The following is a 20,797-nucleotide window of genomic DNA, read 5'->3' as shown; positions in this document are numbered from 1 at the left end:
TCCTCCTTTCCCTTATTTTTACCATGTTCCACTTCAACATCTCTAACTCCGATTACTAATCCATCTTGATCGCCAGGGCTTTTCTGAGTTTTCTTTACCCAACAAGGGTTTGACTATGATTTTCCCACCAAACAAAATCACCAAGATAGGTTCATTGGGATGACAATAAACGTTAATGATTTAACCCGTATGCCATTTTAGAAATTTAATATGCAATGTTTTGCATTATACATATTTGTCCCAAACGGAGCCTAAGGAGTATGTGGATGTTCAAAGTTAAGAATTAGGCTGTAAGCTAAGAATAAGGGAAAATGGATACTTTGAACCTCTGGGTCCAGGTGTAATGCTTTGGACATCCATTTTCTTAGTATCCATTTTCCCTATTTCTTAGCTCTCATCATATTCCAAAAAACCACTGCTTAATGATATTAAGCTTTGGACATCATAAGGCTCAGTTTGGGAGGAGTATAAATACAAATATGTATAACACAAAACCTTGTATAGTGTTTCTACACCTAGTATTTGCATTGTATATATTTTTATTTGTACTCTTCCCACACCCAACCTGCACTTTTCTACTTTAATTTTTCAGTACTTACGATAATTAACCATTTCCATAGAATGGTGGTTCCCCTTGAACGGATTGGACAAACCAATAAGATATATTGAATTGGACCAGTCAGACTTAATGGCCCAAAGTATTAACTTGGATTGGACCTGACCTATAATAGTAATAGATTTATATTGGGCTGAGTTGGATTTAACTAATATCTGGCCCATTGACATAAGATAAGAGTACGACCAGGTTTGGATTAGATCCATTGTAAATTAAAACCAATTTGAACCAGTTTGGATGGCTCAGACATTGAATTGGACCAATCCAGAATGCTCCAAAGTATTTATTGGATTGGATTAGACCTGGTCCATCTGTAATGGACTCATACCGGACCAGATCAGATTGGACCAATATTCGGTCCATTGACAGCTCTGCCTTTAAAAGATCAAGAAAAACTACAATCAAATGAAGTCATCTTGCTTGCCTTCAAGATGGTCACCAATCTTTCCTTTCACTTGGTCGATTGCAGGGTGATATTGAATTCAATCTACCATTGCTCTCTGAAGTTTGTACCTCGAATCTGTAATATTGTTGCACACTGCTTATTTCGACATATGCTTACTCTATCCAATTCTTTCACTTGGTCATGTGCAGCATCTTTCCTTGTACAAGCTTTATAAACTGATTATCTTGAAAACTAATCTCTGCAAATTCCCAGCCATCACTCTCTCTCTCTCACACACACAGACAAGTAAGAAATGCATAGGGAGACGAAAAAGCAAATGTGCAATTTACCTGGGTTAAACCAGACTCTTTTCTTCACAATCTAATGAAGCTAGTCTTAACAATGAATCACATGCCATCTCTTCAAAATTGAAGAAAAAAACAACATTCGGACAGAGAAATCTGTAAATGCTAAAATATATTCCTCAATGCCAAAATATACAGTACAGTTAGATACACAAGCATACATTGATCAAGTTTGTACCAAGAACTCTTGCAGGCATCAATGTTTTCTTCTATTTGCACGCTTCAGTTTTGTATTATATGGTTAACAATATGCAGAAAAAATTGCAAAAGCAGAATGGATGAGAACTCAAGATGGGACCCCAAACAATACTATATATGACACAAAAAGGAAAAATATTGGAATGTCCATCTCATCCGGAAGCACCTAACTAGGATCCACCCCTTCTCCTCCTACCACTCTTCTTTAGAGCTACAACAGCTTCAGACTCATCCATACTCTTTTTCTCAGGATGATCATTTGCAGTACTTTTTGATGAGTTGATCTGGTTCCTCAGGCACAATATCTCACCCTTTGCAGAAGCAAGATCCTCTTTGAGCTTCTTTGCTCTCTTCTCCAAATTCTCCTTCTCTTTCCTGAATTTTGATATCAGGTTATGAGCATCTTCCAAATTTTCCCGAGCTTCTTTTGATACACATTTTTGTTCAGCAATAGACTTGTAAATAATATCTTTTTCCTCTTCAAGACCAGAAATTCTAGAATTAGCTCTTTCTAGTTCTCTTGAAAGCAACAATGCATTTTTATTCATCTCATCAAGTGATTTAGTGGCCTTTTCCAAGTCTCTCTTGAGAGTTTTTCTTTCTTCCTTATCCTTCGAGATTTGTTTCTCTGAAGCATCCAGCTCTTTTTTCAAAGAAGCAACTATTTTCTTTTCTTCCTTCAAATCATGGGTTGCAGTTTCTGCTTTCTTATATATACCAATCAGTTCCTTCTTCAAGTTTTCACGAACTTCTGTTGCAGCAGCCAATTCATTTGACACACTTTGGAGCTCTTGTTTGGTTTTTTCCAAAACTTCCTTGACTGATGTGAGCTCACCTGACAGTAATTCCGAATTCAACCTTGCCTCGTCCAGGCTACTTTTTGACAACTTGTGCACATCAGTGAGCTCTGCCTGAAGTCTGGAGACCTCAGACTTAAGTTCTTCACATAAATCTTTTGATTGTTGTAATTGCTTCAAGAGATCAGAAGTTTCAATCTTTAATGCTCCAAGAGTTTCCTGTGTGGTTTGGAGCTCATGCCTCAGGTTCTTCACATTGTTCACTTCTATTTCCAGCATCTTTCTCAAATCATCTCTTTCTTGAGTCAAACAACCAATTAATTCCTGGTTTCTGTTTGCTTCATCCAAAGAAAGACCGAGCTTTTCTTCAAGCTGATGAAGTTCATGCTCTCTTTTTTCCAAAAGTTCAGCATCTGATGCAGCTTTCTTTTCGTAAGATAACTTCAAGTCATTATAGTCTTCATGAAGTGCATCAAGTCTTTTGTTAGTATCAACTCTTTCAACAACTAATAAACTTATTCTGGCATTCAGATCTTCTATTACAGAATTCTTCAAATTTAGTTCCTCTTGAGTTCTGAGAACTTCTTCTTTCAACCCTGTGATTTTTGAGTTTGCTTCTGCCAAATCAGCCTTTGCTTGCTTGGAGATAACATCCAAGTTATTACACTCTGAGATCTTCTCAGCAAGTGTGGAGCTGAGGTTTTGAATTTTGTCTTCCTTATCCTTGAGTTCTATACTGAGCAAGTTTATTTTGTCTTGTAAAACTTCAATAGTTTGAAGCTTCTCATTCAGGTTGGCTTCAAGCGCATTTTTATCATTCCCAGCCTTTGTGAGGTCACTTTGCAATCCATCTATTTGAGCATTAAGCTTTTCAATTAACATTTTCTCACTTTGTACCTCTTTTCGTAAGCTCGTTATTGTGGTGTTTGCAGAAGTAAGTTGGTTAAACAAAGACTGCTGTTCTTCTTTTGCCTTTCGGATTTGTTTTTTTCTTTCTTCCTGTTCTTTCAGTAGCATTCTTTCCATGTTCCTTTCCAAAGAAGTCATGGCAGCTTCCTTTTTATTCAGTTTGTTCTTCATCTGCAATAGCAAAGAGTGTACAAATATAAACAAAACCTACCAGAATGTTAAAACTACCCTCCACCACTGTTCAAAAAAATCAACAGTTCAACACTAAAAAATTGGTATAACTTACAAGTATAACAATTGAAACAGAAAATATATAACAAGCCGATTATGAAAGTATAAGATGCTATACAGATTCAATTGTTGCTTCAGTCTCTGACTTTTCCTTCTGTGCCAATGCATATAATGCACCAAGAATACCAGAGCCAATAATCCCAACTGCATTCAATAAAGCCAAGAAAGGATTTGATTGGGCTTCCCTTTCATCTAATTTCTGAATAGAAAAGCTATCCAATTGTCAGTTTCGGGTTGAACTAACATTCAGCATAAATTTCATTTACTCATGAAACAAAAAAGGATAGCCTGATATTCAGACCTCATTAAGAAGATTCCCTGGTTCTTGAGGACTTCCCCCTTCTGGCTTTTCAGCAATTTTCTCTCCTGATAAAAATTAAAAAGAAGGGATGACAATTGATAATAGAATCCAAAACTTAACGATAGCAAGGATTATAGATTAGTCCATTCAATGAAAAAGAAACTAAAGAAGCAAATTCATCAGGAACCTTTCTGAATAATGCTGGAGGTACTCGGGAATGGATTTCAGTTTTTGATCTTTTCTAACTAATATGACTAAGGCATGGATGAGCATAAGTTCCTATCAAGGATACTCTATCAAATCGCTACTCTGGGCCAGGAAAAGTTTCGCCAAATAGAAAAAAAAATGGACAGTATATTGCAATGCAAAACGTTAGAAACTTGCATTGTTGTTCATCTAGGGATCTCAGGTCTGAACTTCCATTGTGGCGAAATATAGAGGGAGAGAGAAGAGAATTTTCTTTATTGATAATAAAAATATGTTGAGAATACAACTTAAATAAGAAAAGATAGGAAGGGAAAACCCCTAGAATCTCTCGCAATCAGGGATTGACTGAATCTTTCCCTTAATCCTAGGATATGACTTTCCTAAAATTATTCAAATCTAATCCTTCCTAAATTTATTCAAATCTCTTAATCAATCAAATCCTATCTTTCTTACTTTACCGACACTCCTCCTCAAGTTGGTGCAAAGATATCTATCATGCCCAACTTGCTAACTTGAATCTCAAATGGCTGTTTCAATAAGCCCTTAGTCAAGACATCTGCAACTTGTTGCGTGGTTGGCACAAACAGAGTGCAAATTATTCTTTCTTCAAGCTTCTCCTTTATAAAGTGTCTGTCAATCTCAATATGTTTAGTCCTTTCATGTAGAACCGGATTATGAGCAATGTTGATAGCTGCCTTGTTATCACAATACAATTTCATAGGAAAACTCATTGGTCTCTTAAGATCCGCTAGAACCCTCTTTAGCCAAAGAACCTCACACACTCCTTGAGCCATTGATCTGAATTCAGCCTCAACACTACTTCTAGCAACTACACTTTGCTTCTTGCTTCTCCAAGTAACTAAATTGCCCCAAAGAAATGTGCAGTACCCCAAAGTTGACCTTCTATTAGTAATCGAACCTGCCCAATCCGCATCTATATACACCTCAACCCCTCTCTTCTCATTTTTCTTAAAGAAGAGTCATTTTCCTGGTGTGCCTTTTAGATACTTAAGTATTCGATACACAGCTCCAAGATGTTCTTCATACGGGGAGTGCATGAATTGACTCACCATGCTCACAGCGAAGGCAATATCAGGACGTGTATGTGACAAGTAAATCAATCTTCCAACCAGCCTTTGGTATCTACCCGTATCTACTGGAACCCCATCTTTAACTTCTCCAAGCTTAGCATTAACTTCTATCAGAGTGTCTGAAGGTTTGCAACCACTCATTCCAATTTCTTTCAAGAGATCTAGAATATACTTTCGTTGCGAAACCACAATGCCCTTCTTTGATCCTGCCACTTCCATTCCAAGAAAGTACCTTAGCTGGCCTAAGTCTTTAATCTCGAATTCCTTGGCTAAGCTCTGCTTCTGTCTGCTCATCTCTTCAATATCATCTCCGGTCAAGATTATGTCATCAACGTAGACAATAAGAACCGAAACCTTGTCTTTGATGGATCTCTTTGTGAAAAGAGTATGATCAGATTGTCCTTGACTATATCCTTGACTTTTAACGAACCTTGTGAATCTTTCAAACCAGGCTCTAGGAGACTGTTTAAGTCCATATAGAGACATTTTTAGCTTGCATACCTTAGTTCCAAACTTCTCAGTGAAACCAAGTGGAGGCTCCATATATACTTCTTCCTCCAAGTCTCCATTCAAAAAGGCATTCTTCACATCCAACCGATTCAGTGGCTAGTCAAGATTAGTTGCAACAGATAAGAGTACTCGAACTGTATTTAGCTTCGCTACTGGAGAAAATGTCTTAGAGTAGTCGACTCCATATGTCTGAGTAAAGCCTTTAGCTACTAGGCGAGCCTTGTGTCTCTCCAAGGATCCATCTGAGTTGTACTTTAGAGTAAACATCCATTTACACCCAACAACTATCTTTCCATCCAGCAGATCTACTTTCTCCCAAGTAGCATTCTTTTCAGCTCTCATCTCCTCAAAAATAACTTCTTTCCACTCAGGAACATTTAGAGCCTCCTGGATACTGTTAGGAATGGATACACTAGACACTTGTGAAATAAAGGCACAACATGAAGGTGAAATATTTTTGTAAGATACAAAATTTGACAGATGATGTTTTGTACAAGACCTAACACCTTTCCTAAGAGCAACGGCAAGATCAAACTGACTAGAAGAATCAAAATTACCTGGAGGAATATTTTCAGGAATCTTTGAAGAATTATCATGAATTTCATGATCCAACCTCTGATTAGATTTTTGTTGATGTTGCGGAATAGTGCTTCTCCTTTTCTGTGCTAGATATTCCCTTGAATATACAAGCCCTTTATACTGTTTTGCACGCATCTCTGTTGTTTCAGCTTTTTCATTTTGAGATGGCATTACCAAAGGTTGTTCATTAGTAGACTCAACATTTTCGATATTTAATTCATTTGTTTCCACTAATTTTGTATTTTCTACTTCACTTTCTTTCGATGACCGGTTGTGAGGAACACCATTATGGACAAATTCAAACATTAAATCAGAACTATCTAGAAAACCATCTTTACTAGTGTTGCTCTCCCCCTGAAGATGGGAGTTGCTGTAGTACAAGATTCCTTCAAAGAAGGTGACATCCATAGACACAAACATCTTTTTCAAAACTGGATCAAAGCATTTGTAACCTCTCTGATTAGTGGGATAGCCTACAAAAATACATTTATGTGCTTTTGGATCAAATTTTGAACGTTTGGGATCATGGTTATGAACAAAGGCCACACTTCTAAAAATTTTTAAGGGAATGTTTGTCACTAGCCGAGAGTTTGGGAAATAGTCAGTGAAAACCTGCATGGGTGTTTTAAAATCCAAAATTTGTGTAGGAAGTCTATTAATAAAAAAAGTGGTTGTTAAAACGGCTTCTCCCCAAAGATACTTAAGAACCTTAGTTTTAAAACTTAGAACTCTAACAACTTCAAGGAGATGTTTGTTTTTCCTTTCAGCCATCCCATTTTGTTGAGGTGTATTATTACACGAACTTTGGTGTATAATTCATTTCTCAGCAAAAAAATTCCCCAACACATTGTTAAAAAATTCCTTTCCATTATCACTTGGAAAAATTTTAATCTAAGGCTGAAATTGTGTTTGAACCATGTTGTATAAATTTTTAAACACAGTTTCAGCATCAGATTTCTCTTTTAAAAGGAAAACCCAAGTGACCCTGGTATGATCATCAATAAAAGTAATGAACCAACGTTTTCCAAAAAGAGTTGTCACTCTAGAAGGACCCCAAACATCACTATGAATCATGGTAAATGGTTTTGATTTTTTATATGGTTGAGACGGAAAAACAATGCGATGATGTCTTGCTAATTCACAAGATTCACACTGAAAAACTGAATGATTTTTATTCATGAATAACTTGGGAAATAGATGCTTTAAATATTGAAAGCTAGGATGTCCTAATCGATAATGCCATAACAAAATTTCACTGTCACTAGAAACAGAGATAGAACTGAAACAAGTCTATCGGTCTTGCCTTCCAAAGCTTGATCCTTTATTAAAGAGGTAGAGGCCACCATCCTGTTTAGCACCCCCAATCATCTCCCCCAAGGTTAAATCCTGAAATTCACAACAAGAAGTCCAAAAATTAACTCGACAGTTATGATCAAGGGTTAGTTTACTGAGAGACAAGAGATTGTATGATAGGTTAGGAACATGTAGAACATCCTTAAGGTTTAGAGAAGGAGAAATAGACATTGTTCCTTTCCCAGCAATAGTAGCAAAGGAACCATCTGCAATTTTAACCTTTTGATTCCCTGCACAGGGTGTATATGAAGAAAAGAATTGCGAAGTGCCGGTCATATGATCAGTGGTACCTGAATCTAATATCCAAGAGCCATTAGATTTGGTACAAGCAATGGTTGTAGTGAAAAAATTACCTGACTGAGCTAGAGAACAGGATGGGTTAGAATTTCCTAACGATTGAGATTGAAACATTTTATATAAGTGCTCTATTTGTTCCTTTGTGAAAGGAAGAGACTGGGGATGATTGCTGCCCTGGATCCGAATTGCTTATTTGAAACGCGCAGACATCTCCCCTGACTTGTTGTCACTGCCTGATTTTTTCTTCCAACCCGCCGGTTTCTCGTGCAGCTTCCAGCAAGTTTCCAGAGTATGCCATGGCTTTCTACAATGATCACACCAAGGCCTCTACTTTCCTCCTCATCTGTCTCCTTCTAAGTCTGCACCTCGGGCCACAAGAGCGGACCCTTCATTCTCTGTTTTTGTTTCACTAGCATTCTTCAACATCACTTGCCGCCGTGCTTCTTCTCTACGCACTTCTGAAAAAACTTCTCTTATAGTCGACAAGGGCTTTCGCCCTAAGATACGTTCCCGAACCTCATCAAGTTCTTTATTCAAACCAGCCAAGAAAACAAATACCCGGCCTCTTTCTATCTTCTTTTTGTACCGAGCACTGTCACTCGGACTTTCCCATTCTTCTTCTTCAAATAAATCCAACTCCTGCCAAACAACCATCATCTCATTATAATAAGTTGTTACTTCACGTTCACCTTGTTGCATCTTCCACATTCGGGTATTCAGTTCGAACAGTTGTGAATGACTGTCAAAATCCGAATAGGTTTCCCTAACAGCTTCCCACACATCGCGAGCCGTCAGCAGAAACATGAATGGTTTTCCAACCACCGGATCCATGGAGTTGATGAACCAGCCTGTAACCATCAAATTTTCAAAACGCCATTGCCTGTACTTTGGATCATCAGTGGTTGGCGGTTTCATTTCGCCATTCAAATAGCCGAGTTTCCCTTTGCCGCTGATCACCAACCACACGGAATGAGACCACTCAAGATAATTTTTTCCATTCAATTTGTGAATGGTAATTTGAAGAGAATTCTTAGAAAGAGAAATAGCAGCTGACTGAATACCTCCCTCCGAAGACGTCACACTGCTGGAAGCATCCGAAGAGGCTGAACCAGAGCCAACCATGGCGGCCTTAAAATTCATGATCGAACCCTAAAGCTCTGATACCATGTGGCGAAATATAGAGGGAGAGAGAAGAGAATTTTCTTTATTGATAATAAAAACATGTTGAGCATACAACTTAAATAAGAAAAGATAGGAAAAGCAGACCCCTAGAATCTCTCGCAATCAGGGATTGACTGAATCTTTCCCTTAATTCTAGGATATGACTTTCCTAAAATTATTCAAATCTAATCCTTCCTAAATTTATTCAAATCTCTTAATTAATCAAATCCTTTCTTTCTTACTTTACCGACATCCATAATGAATGCATTCTATCGAAAAAGTAGTGGTGCGCTAAATAACAATTCCCACTACCATGAACACCAGAGTAATAATGCACCTGACATAACGGAAAACTCATGAAGTACAATCAATAATGTTAATTTCTATAACATCAGTATCCTTCATGCTTCTGTGGTTTTGCTTCCCAAGACAAATACCAAATTTCAGTAAATCTAGTTGGACAATACCAAGTAACTCCACTTCATTTGCACATCTACTCACTGCTTCCCGAATGAAATTCCAACTTCTTAAAACCAATTCTGCTTGGGCAAGCAAACAAATAGTTTCTACTTTCTAGGGAGCTTTATGTATTAAACAATTACCAGTTACAATGTCTCTGCTAAATCCAAGCAAAATCAAGTAACGACAAAATCAACTTTGGTGATACCAGATTTTGTTTATTACCCGATAACATTCCAATTTTAAATTCAGCACTTAATTCAGAACATAACAATATCATCAATCCAACTATAATTCACCGACTTCAAGAAAAAGAAAAAGAAAGTTTCAAGATAAAACTCGTATATATCAGCTACCCCCTACCACCACCACCACCACACGACTCCTCCCTCTAAGAGATAGGATTTGGTACAAGCAAAGAAAGCAACCGGAATCAAGAACTAATCACCCAAAATGAAAACAAATACGTTTTCTTCTGAAAACACGTACCCAGTAGACAGAACTCTGTAGCTAACTCACCGAATTCATCAATTTCAACTCTAAGATTCTTATTCAAGCCAGACCTAATACCTTCCCTCCCCACCAAAATCAGAAACAGCAAAAATTTCATCAACATCTGGAAGATTTATTTCTTCCATAAATCAAAATCTGGAAGGATTTCAAACTCACCGTTCACTAAACTTTCCACAGCTCCCGCCCTGGATTGAATAAAGGGAAGAGCAGAAACACCCACAAGAAGAATCGCTCTCCTTTTGTAGATAATGCCCTCATTTGAATTTTCTTGGCGCATAGAAGCCGCGGCAGCTGCTTTCTTCCTCCTGTTATTCTTGTTGTTGTCTGCATTTCTTATGTTAGAAGAGGAGGAAGATGATGGACAATAGGAAGAAGACGCAGTAGGAGACTGGTAAAGTAAAGACTGAAGAAAGCAAGAGCTCCCCATCACGAAGCTCATGGCTTTTGCCTTGAAAGAATTAATGAAACACTCTTCAGACTCTGAGAGCTGTGGGTGCTTTTTTCTTTATCTCTTCACTTGTAGTTGGAGACCGTGGGTCTACCGGTGATGGAAACCAGAAAAACCATATGGTCCCATTGTTTCAATAATTACAACAAAACCATTTCCCTCATTAATCTAACCTCAAGCGTATTTCTGCTGAATGGTCCGTTTGGGTCAGTCCATGGGAATCGGAAACAAAATCCCTCAAAATCGGAATTTGAATGGTTTATTTGGTTAGACACCAATCTGAATGGAATGGAATTTAATTCCCATGGTATATTTGGTTCAGCTGAAATGGGATTTAATTCTGAAGGGAAAGGGAGGGAATGCCATTTTCCTCAAATGGGAGAATGCCATTCTTGCAATAATGAGAATGGGATTCTGATTTTGCCCAATCAGAGAGTTGGAATCGGAATGACCCATTCCAATTCCAATTTCATACCCCTATTCCCGAGAATCAAATAGGCCCTAAACCTCTCTAAAGAAAGCCCAAACCCTTAATATACTCCAACGGAAATCAACTATGAATGCTGATGTACAAACACATTGGTGATGTTTGGCTTCGATGCCGTTTTCTATGAAAATGATGTCGTTGATGCCGTTTTCTAAGAAAACGATGCCATATAGGTGCCACATAAGAGAAAGTGGTGCTTCAAACAACACCCTCTTGTTTGGTACTGTTTTTCCAAAAAAAAAAATGTTGCTCCAAGCCATACTTTGGAAATAAGGAAAGTGTGGTATGGAGAAATGCCAAATTCAATGTTTTTTGAGAAAACGACATGTTATTGCCAGCAATGCAATAATATGGCATCAATGTGGCATCATCTTGGACATTGGATAATATAGATCAATGTTGAAAACATTGCTACTAGCACTGGTACCAAACAAAACTAGTGTTGTTTTCTCAGAAAACGCCTATGTGGCAGCATTGATTCCAAACAAAAAAATTGCTTACAAAACTCCATATGCCCAATACTGTTTTTATGAGAAAACGGTGCGATGTTCCCTACACCGATGCCAGACACCTACATTGTTTCAATATTATTTTCTAGAGTAAACTTCACATTTATTTGCCATGATTCGTACCCACAAGAGAAAGATAAACAAATAATTTATTTTATTCTAGATTTTAAAGGATAGTTGTGCCAAAAAAACTCATAATTATGGTTCACTTTTAGTAACATCATGAAATATGTAGTAAATAGTGAAATGGAAACATAGTGGTGAAATAGGATTCATGTAAGTGACTCCATATAATTGGGATTAGACTTGTTCACAGGCCAGGCTTTGAACTTGGCTTTATATAGTTGGGCTCGGATGATGATGTAACAAATACCCTTGATCCCCCAATCCTTCGTGGCAATGTGATTTGATCCCAAGTCTCCACTATACGCCACCATTAGTTGTGGATCACATGGCAGGTTTTTTTCCACAATTGGCATGACATCATTGATTGGAAATTGAAAACTTCACAATCACCATTTATTTAAAATTCAAAATAATGGATGGTATGCTTTTTTGTTGGGTTTGTTAAAGAATAAAAACTTATTCACTATTCATGGTCTTCACCTGACAGTTAAGCTTTTATGTTCAATGGTTCCCTGAACCTGAATGAGTGATTTAATGTCAATTATTGCCACTCTCGTTATAATTAATTAAATTTAAGTACAAGGTATAGGTGAGCCTGCTTGTTCAGGCTTCAAGTCCTTTCACATGAGGAGACGTTAGAGAATGAAAACCTATTTAGATAAAATGACATGGCTAAATATGAGAGTCCTTTTGTTTACCACATAAACTACAATTGAAGAAGACAATTAGGGGGACACCATTATCTACTTGTCTAGACACATTTGTTGAAAAACTCAAGTGGCAAGTCCATCTGGTAAGTTTTAATAGAAATTCAATTAATTTAATTATCCTTAAAAAGCGTTTTTGTTATTATAATGTATAGATTTGAAAAGTATTAATTTATTTCACTACATAGATTTTTAAGAATTTTAATAATTAATTAAAAAAATGTGTTACTTCAAACATTGATCCAGACCTATCTAGTCTGATATAATCCGGTTTAATTTAGTTTAAACATAGTAGTGTAAGGACACATGCTATGCACATGTTTGAGTAAAGGCAAAGATATAACTTAACATTATATAATATACATGTAGTCTACCAGTAAAGTTGAGATGAAGTTTATGTTTTCACTAAAATTGTCATAGGTTCAAATTTCACATAAGTAAATTTGAATTCATTTGGTTCATGAAATATAATATCAAAATCATTTTATTAATATAATAGTTTATGATTTTTAGTGTACTTTATTCATACTATTCATTATCCAATTGCAATCCCAATTGATTTTAATATGATATAAATCTAATGGATAAAGTCCTATCTGAATTATAGTATAAACAAATCAAATTTGGATCTACCATATACCTAGGGGTGTCAATTGGACTGGATTTGGTCCAATCAGATCTAGTCCAATATGAGTCCATTACAAATAGATCAGGTCTAATCCAATCCAATGGATTTTTTGGATCATTTTGCATTGGTCCAATTCAATGTTTAGACTGTTCAATTTGTTCAAATCTGTTTTGATTTAGATTAGTTCTAACCCAAACCTAGTCTATTGACACTTATATTCTTATATTCTATTAATAGACCAGATTTTAGTTCAATCCAATATAAATTCATTACAGATGGACCAGATCCAATCCATTCCAATAAATACTTTGGACCATTGAGTCTGGACTGACCAATTCACTATGTCTTGTTGGTCCGTCCAAATTGATTTTGGTTTGGATGGGGTTCAATCCAAAACCGGTCCATTGACACCCCTACCTATATCTGATTCGATCTAATCCATTTGCAACTCTGTTTATGAGGCCTAACCCTAAAATTTGAGGCTATTTGAATAAGATAAAACTGTGAAAGAGGCCAAAAACATCACAAAAATGAGGGGCGGACAGGGTAAAAAGATATCTAAACAGGCTAACCAATGGGCTACCCTCTACTCAAGCCATAAAAAAGGCACAGAACAATCAGAGATTTTTGTGGTCCGTAGGTCCCCTACAGGCTGCAGCTTATCCAAATAGTTTTGGAGCACATATGTGCCTTTTTTTTAGTATAACAAATTACAATTGATAGTAAAATTTTGGGATGGAGACAGAGTAGGGTGCATGTGAGTTCCATTAACCCTATCAGAAAGGAGACAGAGGATGGTGCATGTGAGGTCCATTAACCATGCCAATGTCAACTATTGGGTCATCGCCCTGATCTTCATCTCCCAAAACTGAGTCATTGGCCTGAATTTCAGTCTCCCAAATTTTTATAAAGTTCGATCCTTCAGTCTCAGTTACATACTTACCACTGAAAATTTATAAAGGGGCAGTTTTGGTAGTTGGATAAATAACTGAAAAACTGCTGCCACTTCAAAGGTACGACTCCCAGTTTCAGCCACACATTTTGTGTCATTTCCGTGATTTTATCACGAAGCTGGATTCCTTTCTGGTTTCTTAATTAATTTAATTTCAGGATGATATAACTCCACGTCAAAAGGGTTTCTGCGCTTTTGTTCATTTGGGCCAATGGGTTGTTGCCTCGTTGGAAGATATTCATCTCCACATACTTTAGCCAGTGCGTGTTGGGATGCTCTCTCAAATTTGGATTGAGAGGTAAAAGGGAATGGCGTTTTTGGGTTTGGATTGGACCCGATCCGAACCATAACCAATTGGACCGGTTTGGACGGTCTGGATTGTTGCATTGGATTGGACTGGTCCGATATTTGGTATCAATGCCGTCTCTTTTGAAAATGGCCCCACATTAATGCCATCTAGTTAGTCGCTTTAAAAAAAAAAAAAAATCTCATACCACATCTTGGAAATTGGAAAAGGTGTGGTATGAGAAAATGACATTTTTTTCTTTTTTTTTTTCTTTTTTCTCTTACTTTATGTAGAGCAAGGGTACCAAATAGAAAACCTGAAAAACAATATGCTTATATTATACTACCATTTTTTTGAGAAAACACCTCTTAGAAAATGACATTGATTCCAATTTTCAAGCACCACCAAAATCAATTTGAACAGACCAATAAAACATTGAATTGGATCAGTCCAAATTTAATGGTTCAAAGTATTTATTTGATTGGATTGAAACTGATCCATTCATAGTGAATTTGGATCGAATCGGATTGAACCAATATCCAGTCCATCTATAAAAGATATGAACCAGATTTGGAGTAGAACCAATCTAAATAAATGCCAGTTTGAACAGATTGGACAGTCCATACATTGAATCGGACTAATCCAAAATGGTTTAAATTATTCATCGGATTGGATTTGGATTTGACCTGATCCATTTGTAACGTATTGGATTGGATCGGATCGGGTCAAATCCGGTCGACTTCACACCCCTACTTGGCTACTTCTGGTCTACACCAAGGGGCATGCATTTGCATGTTTTGGATGGTCCGGTCATGCCAAATTTTAGGTCCAATACTAATACTGAGCGTGCCCGTGGGACCCATCAAACTGTGGGCTATAGGTGCCAGATTCATTTGTCATTTGATCATGGAGTAGTCTGAACTCTGAAGTCCCCATGATTAGAAATTAGACAGGGCAACCTTGTAGTTTCATATATATACACATCAAATCTTACCCAAACTTGCCGTTACAGAGAGATGATGGAGCCATGGATAAAACTTGAGGCTGACATATGAAAGGATAGCATGGCAGTGAATGCTCTTCCTCTGGTTTCTTCTCAAGAGGACCTACCACAAACTGCACAAGCATTCTCTTCTTCTACAACCCATTTACTCTCTCTCTCTCTCTCTCTCCACTCAAATCGTGCACTGTTTTCAGTCGGAGAGGCGTACCAGAGACCCAACTTGGAACACAACCTTAATTGAAATCAAGTTCAAGATGATTCTCTTTGGAGGGTCACCCACCATTTCTTGATACAAGCCTGTTCTAATGAAGCGTCAAATCGGCAGGGAACCGAAATTGACGTTTGGGTTGGAAATTTTTAACCATCAAAGAGTAGATTCGTGAAGAACGATTTGATGGGAATGTTTTCTCGAAGTGTTGAAATCGATAGCTCGAGCCTCGAGAAGGCTAGTCAGTATTCAGTAATCTGTTCGAGACATACCCTGAGATTGGGATTTATCAGTTGGAACATGCCGCGATATCTTTGCTTTATCGGTCATGGATTGCCAGAGGAAGTCTTGAAGCTATTTTGGCAAAATGCAGGATGACGGTGTTAGACCTGATGAGAGGAAGTAACCATGGTTAGCTTGGTTTCAGTCTGTGCAGGATTGAACGTAGTCCCTTGATCATGGGAGAGTGTTTAACTATTGGGTCGATTACTAACAAAGTTTGGGACTTTGGGTGGATGGAGAAAGCATTCAATCTCCCAGTCAACAGCAAATCAAAGATCAACGGTGGTCTCCTGAACCACTGTTCGGTTGGTTGGTATGTAAACCAGATAATCGAAACTCAAAATCAAATGGCGGATAACAACAGCTGGTTGCGACAGATGCAGACTGCAAATGAGGCTCATGTCATGTGAATGTTCAGAGCGTGGGATACCATTCGTGGACATGTATGGCAAATGCAGAAGCAATTTACAGAGCTCTCAGTCTCAGGTATTCAAGTGTTTTCCAGTATCCCTGAGAATAACGTGATTTTTGTGGAAGGCCATGACAGCTCCTGGGTATAACTTTCAGATCTCTGTTAAGATTGTGAATAGTCGTCATGTCTGATAATTCTAACCAGTCATATGAGAGACCTGACTGAAGATTAGGATGATTAGGATCAACCTTTGCTTTAATTAAGAGGAGTCCAAACTTCATGTGGAGAATACACTACATGAGTTACAGAATGTAATTGAAACAAGTTGCGAATCATTTTCATGTAAAAGTAACTTATGTTCAATATCCGGTTAAGAAGCTTATCGATAAACAGTTGCCAAAAGAGAGCAGGAACAATGAAAAAGCGGGGAGCCAGTATATAAGCTTCTACCCTTTCTAATCAAAATTATGAGACATCAGAAGTCTAAGCTTGCAACAATGTCCCAATTTTGGAGGAAAAAAGAAAAGAAACAAACAAAAAATAAGCTAGCAGTCTGCCGCCCATGACCAACCCAATACCATGAAAGCTGAAACACAATCAGCAAACAGAGAATGTACATAACGACCATCCATGGCTGATAACAGATTCACATAGACAGCTCTTTTAAACAGATGATCTGGGGTGTTTACCTCTGACAATTTCATCAATCATGGAATGGTGGTTTTATAGTGCTTTATTATGTAGCTACAACCATGCCGGCTAGGAAAATTTCCTCAGGGCACGTGGACTCGGGAGAGTTTTCAGAGGAATTATTGCTACTTTTCTCCATTTCCTCTTCAACCAAAATCTCCTGGGAACGGCAACTGCTACTGCAAAATGCTTTCTCACCTCTGCAACAGTCGAAAGACAGCAGAGTCTCAATAACAAATGCAGTATGTTTTACTTTTACTCATGAAATATTTCAGATAGTGAATCTCATGGTATGCAACAGGCGAACAGAAGATTTTGGGCCAACCTGTACATGAAGATGTCCTTCCCTTCATCCAATTTCTTCTTGCAAGAGTAGCAGAAACTCAAAAAATCATTCGAAGGGTACGGAACAGAACCATCCGAGCGCTTCTCCACCCGGGGCGATCCAATCCCTTGTTCTTTCTTACTACAATTGATTAAATCATTAATGTGACATTCTAAAATGCAGTCACCAAAAATGTGAGTTGTTCTAGGATTTGGGCCATGAGAAATTACACAGGTATAGTCCTCAGAAAGCTCTATCTCACTTGCAGACAGAGACCCCATAAACCCATGGCCAGAACCAATGGATATCGGAAGTGAACTTGGTTTCATACCCAAAGAATTGTCCAAATTTGGAACTCCGCTAATTATGGGAGGTGAACCAGATTGAATGGTTTTCTGTTCTGCCCAAATATCTTTGACATTTGAATTGATGTTACCGTTTGCTAAGTTGGTTAAGGGTGATGGGGACCCGCTGAAATCCCAAGGTGGTGATGATCTGCCGGAATCTGACAGACAAGATCGGACTTTTCCAATCTGCATGGGTTCTAATTGGATTTCAATAAGGGGTATTTTAATCTGGGTATGCGGCAATGGCACGAAGCTTTTGGGCAGAGACCTGGGTGCCACAATAGAATCAACCGAACCCTCCAAATGCCTACGGGGAGAAGGGATGTTCATCTTCATCTGCGATCCAAACAGAATACTCCTACTCTCTGATGATCGGAGAACTTTCCCAGATGGTTTGGATTCATCATTGAGTGAATCCACAATGCTGAGACCCACTTTGCTGCAATCCCAGCTCTTTTGAGGGCCATCAGAGCATGATCTTGGAGACCTGAAGGGGTTGCCTAGACCTGAGAAAATCCTATAGTCCAGGGGAGATGTAGGGCTCCTAGCTGACTCAGAGTCTGATAAACCCTTGGACCCAAACCCTACAAACAAACCGGGAACACTGAAAAAAGAGCTGCCTTTATGCTTCTGCCCCGAGACATCAGATTGAAAACCTGACTCCGAAGCACAATCAGGCATTATATGGCTCTTGTATTGATCTTTCTGAAGTGATCTGCTCCTCTTCCTCAGCATTATCTCAAGACCTCAGCCCCCCTTGAAGAAAGTAGAAACTCTTTCTCAGCATTTAGGTAAGCTAACGGAAAAAGTACATTAACACGATTTATTAGATATCAATTAAAATCAATATATGGATCATAAGGAAAGATTATGACATCCATGAGCTACAGAAGGTGCAGAAATGAGAAACATTGCAACAGATTTATAGACCAAGATGAGAACCAACCCACTCATGCATTCAAAAAGTAAAAATCACAGAGAGGGGGGAGGGGGATGATGATATTGATATGGAGTTTGAATGGGTTGTTATGGGTATCAAAAAGAATATTATGAGCAGTGATCATAAATTGTAATTCCAAAAGACCTAAATGGAAAGCATTAACAGATGCATCACAATGCCTCCGGAATCACATCGGAAAGTAATGAATCAAAAATAGAATTAGGAACAGAAAAGGTACTTCCTCAATACAGAAGGGAACTCAAGATCATCAAAGCCAATGCATTAGAGGCACATGTCCACATCTCTATCTAATTTCCATACAGAAGTTCAAAAAAACAGAAGGAATCACTCCATCAATACAGCAGAAACTGCTCAAAGAACCACATGTTCTATGCATAAAGATGACAATAACAAAAACAAAATCTTATAATCCCACTTCCGACTCCGAAAACCCATGTAAAAAAAAAAAAAAAAAACTCCAAGAAAAATGCATCACTAAGCCCCCATCAAAGCATCAAATGAAAGATACCCAGATAAGGCAACTCCATGAATGCATCGAACAATCTTACAGACCATGCACGACGAGATGGACCCAATAAAAAATCAAAAGAAAAGCCAAAGCTTAACCATATTTTTCATTCCCCCAACCTCCAATAATCCATAAAATGGGCCTCAACAATCGCCGGAACAAGGAATGCAACAGAGGATCATGAAAGAATATGGAAAACCCACCTGGTTCTTTCCCCTGAGAACTTCACAGATGAGTTTGAGGAGTCCCCAGAAGCAGTAAAATATATGTTTGACAAAGGTATGAAACTTGTGCAGTACTCCTCTTTCCCTTCTCTCTCTCTCTCTGCCCTTTTCTCTCTTTTTCTTTTCGCTCTTCAGTTGTATCTTCCCTTCCGTGCATCAAAATCAGCGAAGCAGTGAGGCTTCTGATATAATCTCTCTCACACACAGCCCATGATTGACAAGAAATACGTATACTTTACGAGTATCTACAACCAAATACGTATTATTCTTCATTTTTTTTGGTAGATGTATTATTCTTCATTTGATTGCTTATAAGAAAATGTTTTCCTCTTTGGAAGAGTCAGCAGAAAAAGAGAAAGCTGACTGCTTGGTTCAAATAAAACTTACCAACGTCCATTAGCTATTAACCCCGGTTCACCTGGTTGTGTTAATGAGTTAACTCGCTGATGGATCGGGCCCATTCACTCAAACCACTCGCGAATTTGAAAATTGACGTAGAAGAATGGGATGTATAATGACCGAATTGCCCTCATCACTTGTGACAATATGTTATATCGTTGAAGGCTTTTCTTGTCATTTCATCGTAGACAATGACTTAATACTTAATAGGTTCCTGAATCCTGATTGAGGATTGCAGTGTTTTCTACGATCGCCGAGTTAATTCATCGACTGTCAGAAGTTACGAACCACCAACCGACGGACTTAACAGTATATAAACGGTCAAACGCCTCTCCGTCCTTCGGTCTCGCTGCGCGCCACGAAACGTAAGTTAACGCCGTCAGTTAACCGTTAATTGTATGATTTGCTGTGTCCTTTTCTCGTGCCACGTTGCCAACCCGAGTTAAATTAACTCGGGTGAAAGCTGACTCGGGTTATCATTCCCCCTCTTTCTTTCTCTTTATTTTTTTTCTTTCAAGTACAGTCCTTTTTTTGTCGTTTTCGGTGACTCAGCTTTTCATGATATCGCCCTGCACACGCAGAGTGACACGTGTTGGTCGAGCAATCGAACGGTAGATCTACTTTCTCGTATCACCCGCAGGTGGCGTCCATTGTGGGACCACCCACACGTGTAGAACCCACGTGTCGACCATCGGAGACAGTCCTTAAAAGGAATGAAATGGGATTATTATTAAAATGTAACTTTTAAAAATAGCTTATAATAGGAAACATTTTTTTTTGTTTTTAATTAATTAATCAGTGTTCGGACGGGCCGAGCTGCTACACATCTCTGTGACAAAAGAGTAAAATGACATATTTTAATGGTTTAATAAATAGTTTAAATAATTTCTTTTTCTGAAAAAGCTCTTTATTTTTCAGCTGCAATAATTGAGAAGGCTTGCCACCTCACAAATAACGAAAAATTCCAAAAGAAAAGGAATAAAGAATTGGATTTTTATATTAAAAAATTTTTAAAATTTTGCTTTCAGGGTTCTCTTCTTTAGTCCTTTATTTTATTTATTAATGTTCCTGCAATTTCAATGAAGTGGGTGGGGGAGTCTTAATTAAACATAATTAAATATGAGCTTAGGCTTATGGGTAATTCTTTTACCAAAATGACATTCTGGTCCCTGTTATGTTGTGATACCTGGTGGTTTGATCTTATCGCTAGATGGGTCCCATTGTCATGATGGGTTTTTCTCTTACCATTGGATCAAGTGCATT

The 20,797-nt window shown here is 38.0% G+C and overlaps 2 protein-coding genes across 4 annotated transcripts; both read right to left on the bottom strand.

Annotated features, from left to right (window-relative positions):
* Positions 1–1,451: 1,451 nt before the first annotated feature.
* MFP1 (MAR binding filament-like protein 1) lies at positions 1,452–10,749 on the bottom strand. 2 transcript variants are annotated; one of them, XM_088956544.1, is made up of 5 exons: positions 10,189–10,326; positions 7,553–7,635; positions 3,863–3,927; positions 3,620–3,760; positions 1,452–3,441 (listed from the first exon to the last, which is right to left on the bottom strand). In XM_088956544.1, the coding sequence occupies exons 2-5, from the start codon at positions 7,593–7,595 to the stop codon at positions 1,735–1,737; spliced, it is 1,956 nt and encodes a 651-aa protein (XP_088812670.1). In that variant the 5' UTR covers positions 7,596–7,635; positions 10,189–10,326; the 3' UTR covers positions 1,452–1,734. The 2 variants fall into 2 exon arrangements, with proteins under 2 accessions (XP_088812670.1, XP_088812669.1); XM_088956543.1 differs by lacking the exon at positions 7,553–7,635 and having other exon boundaries at positions 10,189–10,749.
* A 5,646-nt stretch (positions 10,750–16,395) lies between these two features.
* LOC148842725 (FCS-Like Zinc finger 10-like) lies at positions 16,396–19,480 on the bottom strand. Of its 2 annotated transcripts, none has more exons than XM_088957661.1 (3): positions 19,115–19,480; positions 17,096–18,238; positions 16,396–16,970 (listed from the first exon to the last, which is right to left on the bottom strand). In XM_088957661.1, exons 2-3 carry the CDS (start codon positions 18,175–18,177, stop codon positions 16,817–16,819), a joined length of 1,236 nt encoding a protein of 411 aa, XP_088813787.1. In that variant the 5' UTR covers positions 18,178–18,238; positions 19,115–19,480; the 3' UTR covers positions 16,396–16,816. The 2 variants fall into 2 exon arrangements, with proteins under 2 accessions (XP_088813787.1, XP_088813788.1); XM_088957662.1 differs by having other exon boundaries at positions 17,096–18,198; positions 19,115–19,412.
* Positions 19,481–20,797: the final 1,317 nt, after the last annotated feature.

The sequence above is a fragment of the Nelumbo lutea genome, chromosome 8, assembly GCF_056320005.1.
Source record: "Nelumbo lutea isolate HS-2025 chromosome 8, American lotus-T2T, whole genome shotgun sequence".
In the NCBI taxonomy this organism is placed as follows: domain Eukaryota; kingdom Viridiplantae; phylum Streptophyta; class Magnoliopsida; order Proteales; family Nelumbonaceae; genus Nelumbo; species Nelumbo lutea.
Note: the sequence above shows the minus strand (reverse complement) of the source record. Positions and strands in the feature narration are given on the sequence as shown.